The sequence below is a fragment of the Carcharodon carcharias genome, chromosome 30, assembly GCF_017639515.1.
Source record: "Carcharodon carcharias isolate sCarCar2 chromosome 30, sCarCar2.pri, whole genome shotgun sequence".
NCBI lineage: Eukaryota > Metazoa > Chordata > Chondrichthyes > Lamniformes > Lamnidae > Carcharodon > Carcharodon carcharias.
In genome coordinates this window covers 26,289,934-26,297,546 of record NC_054496.1, presented here as the reverse complement: position 1 = coordinate 26,297,546, position 7,613 = coordinate 26,289,934, and the positions used below count along the sequence as shown (strand labels likewise).

Sequence of the window (7,613 nt, the reverse complement as noted above, 5' to 3'; positions counted from 1 at the left end):
ACCGCTCACCACCCACATCCAGCCCCCATCAGCATTCCGTAGGGACTGTTCCCTCCATGACACATCCTGGTCCACTCTTCCAACACTCCCAACACTTCATGCAAATGCAGAAGGTGCAACACCTGCCCTTTTACCTCCTCACCATCCGAGGGCCCAAATACTCCTTTCAGGTGAAGCAGCACTTCACTTCCACCTTCTTCAATGTGGTCTCCTCTACATTGGAAAGACCAAACGCGGACTTGGTGACTGCTTTGCAGAACACCTTCGGTCTGTCCATATGACCCAGACCTTCCTGTCACTTGTCATTTCAACACACCATCCTGCTCTCATGCCCACATGTCCATCCTTGGCCTGCTGCAATGTTCCAGTGAAGCCCACTGGAGCAACAGCACTTCATCTTTCGATATAACTGCCATCTATCCCTTCCACAGGACATGGTGCTATTTTCTACATTGAAGGAGAGGTTTGTTTAAATGCATTGGGGTAGGAATTAGATTCACACAGTGGTAACTACACACACAGTTAATGGAACGTACCCTATTTGTACTTCTGGCCAGGGTGAATTACTACTTCAATTTGTTTTGTAGTTTGTCCTTGTTTTCCATTTATTGCTCTATTTTCATGTTTGTCTTTTTAGGGAAACTAAATAAACCAAATCCAAGATTTTATACAGTATGCTGGGACGCACAGCAAGTGAATAGAACATCTAACTTAAATCTTGACCTCAGTGGGAGTACTGCATGCAGTTTCCCTAAAAGGACATTATTGGAAGGGAGGGTAGAATGAAGATAGGCCAGATGGCCGATCCTCATGAATGAGATATGAGAGAAAGACTGACAACCCCAAATTTTGTCCCCAATGGGGCTGGGGCTGGGGCTGGGGAAGGGGTGGGGAGCAGGGCAGGGGGGGTGGTGGTGAAGAGGGGAAAGGAGGAAAAGACAGAGAAAGTGTTTAAAATGATAAATTCCATTCAGTTCTTACCTGAATGTTAAGCACAAGGGTCACATTTACAAATTGAAAAAACAAAGTAGCAGTTGGGAATAGGAACTTTACTAAGAAGTTACAGCCCAAATTTGTTTTTAAATTATGAACACCGAAGAATAATTCCAGTATCTCAAAGTATAGCCTTGCAAAGGCATTTAATAAGATGTCAAACCAGGTTAATACACAAGATAAGGGCTCATGGTGTTGGTGTAATGCAATGTTAGAGAATTGTTTAAAGGACTGGAAGCAGAGTAGGGAAAAATGGGGCATTTTCAAGTTGGCAGGCTATGACTGGTGCAGTGCTGACTCCTCAGTGATGTACAATCTAATGGCTGAGATACATTGCTCTGTCTCTTCATCTAGGTTTGTTGATATAAGGCCAGTGGGAATCCAAGCTGTGAGGACGCAAAGAGATGTAGATAGGTTAAGTGAATGGGCAACAAGTTGGCAGATGGAATATAAAGTGGTAACGTGTGAGGGTATTTACTTTGGTCATAAGAATAGAAAAGCAAAACATTTTTAAAAAGCATGAAACTTGTAAATATTGAGGTTCAGAGTGACTTGGAAAGCAAAAGATATGTTGGTCTTTATTTCAAGAGGATTAGAGTACATGAATAAATAAGTCTTTTTGCAATGGAGGGGTTTGATGAGACCACACCTGGAATATTGTGCATAATTTTGGTCTCCATACCAAAGGAAGGATATACTTAGATGGTACAGTGAAGGTTCGTTAGATTGACCCATAGAAAAGAGAGGCTTGTCCTACGATGGGAAGTTGAGTAAACTGGGTCTATATTCTCTGCAGTTGAGAATGAGGTGATCCCATAACCTTCAGGATTCTGAAGGGGTTTGACAAGTAGATAAGTTATTTCCCCTGGTTGGGGAATCTAGAACAGAGGAGCAGAGTCTCAGGATAAGGGGCTGGTCATTTAGGATTGAGGAGAAGAAGTTTCTTCACTCAAAGGGTTGTGCATCTTTGGAATTCTCTACCCCAGCTCCATTGTTGATAATATTTAAGGCTGAGATGGCTAGATTTTTGGTCTCAGGGAATCAAAGAATATGGGAGCAGGCAGAGAATTGAGGCAGAAGATCAGCCATGATCTTACTGAATGGCAGAGCAGGGGCTGTATGGCCTAGTCTTGCTCCTATTTCTTGTGTTCTTAGCATTAATATTGTAACAAACACAGCAAGATCACACTAGAGACAAATCAAGTTTATTCGGTATCTTTGTAAACAATGTTATTGCTGACATTGCAGAGTTTGAAAGAGGAACGTTCTCTAATTTCCTACCACAAAACTCAGACAAAATAATAATTGAGAAATAAATCTGAAATCATTATTTCAATAGTCAACTTCCCCTTAGTAACTTGCAAACACAAATACTAATCATTAACAGGGTGCCTGCAATGTTGAGCAGAGATCAGAAGAAGAGCAATGGAAACTCAAAATGCATTGCCATTACACATACAGACAGCTTTGATACTAAGACTCAAGATTACATAAAGCAGCAATTAATATCAAAAGAGAGAGAACCAATATTCTGGTGCTCACAAGTATGAAGGGCACAGTTAAAGTAACCAGGAAAGCTCCTCTAGTTTAACTTTCCACACCATTAGCCAACCCCTCTCCCCAATCAGTGCATATCAAATTTCTAAGCAGGGTTGTTAATCGGATTTACCGACATTCAGTGCTGAGACCTGCTTTGGTTTTGTTCTTTGCCTGCTCCAGGTGGTGATGCAGAAACAGGCTCCTTTCTAATTTACCACGTGTTAACAGGGGAAATAAAACCGAACAGCCGAAATATGAGACTGGGACGGATAAAGAGATTGAGCTGCTTTCAGCTCTATAATTAAATTGGGTTCAATGCCCCCGAAATCCACTCCACTCTTGCCCTAAAGCAGACAGCACCTGACAATGCTACACAATCTGACTGCATAAGGTTTGTGGTCGATGATCACTGTCTGTCCCATCAAGCACTCGCAGGACAGGTAAACCTCAGATAGATACAGAGTAAAGCTCTCTCTATTTAACCCCGTGCTCTAACTGTCCTGGGAGTGTTTGATGGGGACAGTGTAGTGCAAAGCTCTCTCTACATTGTCCCTATCAAATACTCACAAGACAGGTACAGCACAGATTAGGTACAGAGTAAAGCTCCCTCTACACTGTCCCATCAGAAAAGTGTGAGGATTACAGCATGACAGGACAGCTATTGAACTGCAGTGGGGGAAATTAGAGCCTCTGATCACACTTCGGGAAAGAGCCCTGGCCCCTGCCCACACCTCCCTCCGTATCCCCCTACCCCTCATCCACACCAACAGGAACACCACTGTTCAGGTTCAGATGCCCAACAGGAAGGAGGGAGGGAGTGGGTGGAGGAGTGGAGCTTAACAGGTCAACAGAGCAGGGGGGGAGGGGGGGGCGGTGGGAAGCAGCATGGACAGGAGATGGTGGGGGTGCATAAGTTAGCTTGGGCAGCAGCGAATCAGCTGCCCTGTTTTACATGGACATGTTTCCCACTGACATCAGAAATTAGGCAGAGGTTAAAAGGATCAGTGATTCACTGTCACTCAATCTGCAGCAGGCCCCAAAACATAGCTGTCCAGCCGCTATGTTCAGTCTGTCCTGTCACTAATGGGGCCAGGGATCCCACAGAGTAACCAGAGCTGGGGGGGGTGGGGGGGCGGGGGGCGGGTGGAGACAGAATTAATATCAGGAAATACTCAAAATACACAACAGGTCCAAGAGCATCTAAATAGAATAAGTGGGTTTAAGATTCCTGACAATGCCTCACCTTTTTGTACAAAGAGCCGGAATTGCCCGAGGATTATTATTATTATTTTTTTTTAAAACATTCAAAAGAACACGAGGTGGGTATAATCAAACAACTCTGCTGAAGCTCGTGATTGGTTTACTGCAGGACAGACAGATAGACAAGGGGGTGTGTAGTCACAATCACCACCCTGCCCAGGCTCATTGAGTCCGTGTTCTACAAGAAGAAGGGGATGATTGGGGTGCGCAGAGGTGGATAGTCGCGGAAGTCCTTCAAGTAGCTGCGATGCTTCCCGTTTGCCCAGATTGCCATCTGGATGAACCCAACCAGTGTAAACAACGCAACTGGAAAAAGAGAGAACACAAAACCTTTTACAAACACCATCGAGGTCCCGATTCTGCCCCCAGCCACCTCCCCAGGTCCAGTAAACCTACCCCTGACACTGTGAGGGCCAGATCCTCACCTCAGCCACCTGCAGCTCAGGATTGGCAACCTCTCACCATGTGGGTAAGGAGGCAGCAGCACAAAGCCAGGTCCACAGATTGGATCCAAGCTGCTGGCAGTTAATCTCAGCTTGGTCACTGCTCCTTCTACCCTTAGAATGCTGCACTCTGACCTGCACAGTAACCAGATGAGGGCGGTGAGAATGAGAAAGGAGAGGAGAAAGCAGAGCAAAAAAAAAAAAGCGGGGGGGAAAGTGAGAGTGTGAGGAGCTCACAAATTTCTGTCACTAAGATTGACACCATCTGTTCAGTTGCCTTTGCTCTATCCTTTCCCTTACAGCACTATCTTTGGTCTTGGTGGTCAACAGAGGCAATCACTTGGGATTGGAGGAGGAGAGTGAGAAAGTGACAGGCAGCAGTTAATGGCTGTATCTAACCAACAAGTCCAGCGGTATCTCCTCAGCAGGCTGGCCGGGTATCTTTGGCCTCATTTACTCTGCTCATTGGTCTTAGTGCAGTAGCAAGGATTGCTGGGAATTGAGTGTCACACTTAAATAGTTCCCTTGGAAAATTAGAAACACAGTGACAGCTCATCTGTCAATAAATGCAGGGGAACATTCTGTAACCTGTTAGAAATGGGTATTGTTTTGGCAGGTTCACTAGCAAGACAATGACTGTGAGCTCTAGCACGGAGGAGTTCCCTCAGAAACAAAAAAGCAAGGACTGCCTTCACAGAGCAAAGCTAATGCAGATCTTAACCACATCATCACTAAGGCACAACCTTACCTGGAAGGCACTGAGTCATTATAGTGAAGCCAATCCAGGAGCCCACCTGTGAACAGAGACAGCTACATTACTTATTCATCTCGAAAGCTGTGTCTTTACCATACTCCCCATAAACACATGTGCTAATAGGATTAATCACCCTACAGTCTGGTATAGCGATGGTTACAGTCATGAAGGACTGTTCATGCCCATCAATTAGCCTGTAAATCCTTCCACTCTTCAACAAGTGAAGATGGTGAAGACACAATGAACAAATGGATTTGATTCGTAAAGGCGCTCAGAAACTGTCCCTCTCTAGTGGTTGGATCTGTTGACATATTTCAGATGGCTTGATAAGATCAGTAGCTGCATTACCCAGAGTTGAGAGAGATGTATAAGAGAGATATTCACACCCTCGAGTTCCCCTCAGCGGGTGGGTGGGGGGATGGGGGCTGCAGGGCAGCACAAAATCATTAATTCACTGGCAGTCCTTTCATTTAGAGTTTGCAGCTATATTATCTTCAGTTGGCAGCTGGGGATAGATTAAAAATAAACGTGGATAATTTTCATTTCCAAACAAAAAAAAACTGGTCTCACATTGCGAGAACAGGAAATATTACATCAGTTCCCTATCAGTACAAACTGAGGCACCTGTCAGCAAAATGCTGGCAAAATGCTTGGCTTTGCCTAGACTTCAAGCTTAAATATTTCAGGGTAGCAAATTCAGCAGCAAGCCATTTGTCTGCGAACGTGCCCACATCTGCCAATAAACATGTCCATCTACTGGACGCTGACTCTGACTGATTCTGCACAAATATTTTTTTAACATATATAACTAAAGCCACGAGTACTCAGCCCGGTCAGAGTTCCAAGCAGCAGCAGTAAGTTCAATGTGTACAGACAGACACTTACCTCGTATGTATAGTTTGGACAAGACACCAGGAGGAAAAGCCAGGTAAAGGGGTTTTTTGTTGGGAAAGGGATCCTGCGCGCCTTGGAGCCTGAAGGGGGAGAAGAAGAGAGGATGCAATGATTTCCACTGTGTTCACAACATATGTTGCCCAGCCTGCCCTCAGACACAAGAGCAAGAGGGACAGAAAGAGAGATAGAGATAGATGCAGGCAGCTCCTGCTGGTTGCATTAAATGAGGTTCCTTCTTCAGTGACAACTTTCATCACCACAAGTTGCAAAGTGCCACCTCCAGGGTGGGGGGGGTAGGGGCATATTCCAACATAATCTGAGCCAGCCAGCCTTCAACAGTCTGAAGAGATCCTGTATAACCTGGGAATTTTGGCTGAGACATAAGCTGAGATCCTGTCTTCCCAATTGGGTGGACGTAACAAGTCCCATGGAACTATTTCAAGTAACAGCAGGGGGAAGTCTTGCTTAATATTTATTCTTCAATCAAGGCAGACGATCCAGTTATTATCACATTGCTAAAAATATCTGGAAAAACTCAGCAGGTCTGACAGCATCTGCGGAGAGGAACACAGTTAACGTTTTGAGTCCATATGACTCTTCAAGAGTCAGATAGACTTGAAACGTTAACTGTGCTCCTCTCTGCAGATGCTGTCAGACCTGCTGAGTTTTTCCAGGTATTTTTATTTTTGTTTTGGATTTCCAGTATCTGCAGTTTTTTGCTTTTATATTATCACATTGTTCTTTCAATCAGTAAGGGAATCAAGGGTTATGGGGAAAAAAGGCAGGAAAGTGGAATTGAGGGTTATCAGATCAGCCATGATCTCATTGAACGGTGGAGCAGACTTGATGGCCTACTTCTGCTCCTACATCTTATGGATCTTGCGGTGCAGAACTGGCTGCTGGGTTTCCTACACTAAAAACATAGACTAGACTTCAAAAGTACTTCATTGGTTGTGAAGTGCTTTGGGACCCACTGAAAGATAATATATAAATGCAATCTCTTTCTTAATAACGTGGGAGGGAAGTTTCCAACTGCAATGCCCTCAATATCCTTCGAGAAACCGGGGAGATGGTGAAACTAACTCAAAATATTGTTGCGCTGGATTTTCAGAAAATGCTCGACAGAAGTTCCACATGAAAGTCTTCTTAAACCATGAACCACAGGAAATCTGGGCCTGGGACTTGGAGAGCAAGTTGGTTTTTAAAAAAATTACTTGCGAGAGGTACAATAACAGATTAGGGGGTGGAAGAGGAGGAGGAAAGTGTTGGCTGGCAATTCGCAGGGTCAGTGTTTTGATGTCTGTTGCTTCTAATCTAAAAAAGGACTTGGATGCTGAAATAGCAACTGGTCAAATTCTCCAATGACACTCAAATAGGGACAGCAATAGAGGCAGAGAGGGTGCAGTTTAATTTGAAAAATTACATAGGGACATGACAGAGCACATTATATGGATGTAACTGCAGTGGGTGTGGAGTGGATAAAACTTAAACAGACAAATATACTGAATGGAACAAAATCAGACACAGACCTTGGACTGAACTGTATACTTCCTATGAAGCAATTTTTCAACTCCATTAGAAAAGTGGGTTAAAAAGCTCAAAGCCTGCAGGGGTGGTACTGAGGTTTTGGATACACAACAGACCTCGGTGCACAGCACCTGGTCAGTGTATTTCAAAAGGGACATGGATCCGTTGGAAATATAGAGAGGGGAAAAAAGATTCAAGGAGAT

The 7,613-nt window shown here is 44.3% G+C and overlaps 1 protein-coding gene across 1 annotated transcript in view; it reads right to left on the bottom strand.

The window, feature by feature from the left end:
• Nucleotides 1-3,875: 3,875 nt before the first annotated feature.
• The window catches only part of LOC121271380 (very-long-chain enoyl-CoA reductase), a 61,655-nt gene continuing 57,917 nt past the window's right edge, over nucleotides 3,876-7,613 (bottom strand). The window contains exons 11-13 of the mRNA XM_041177351.1: nucleotides 5,875-5,963; nucleotides 4,984-5,029; nucleotides 3,876-4,098 (exon numbers count right to left, since the gene is read on the bottom strand). Of these exons, the coding sequence (XP_041033285.1) occupies nucleotides 3,971-4,098; nucleotides 4,984-5,029; nucleotides 5,875-5,963 (263 nt within the window). The 3' untranslated portion in view covers nucleotides 3,876-3,970. The remainder of the gene's footprint in view (nucleotides 4,099-4,983; nucleotides 5,030-5,874; nucleotides 5,964-7,613) is intronic.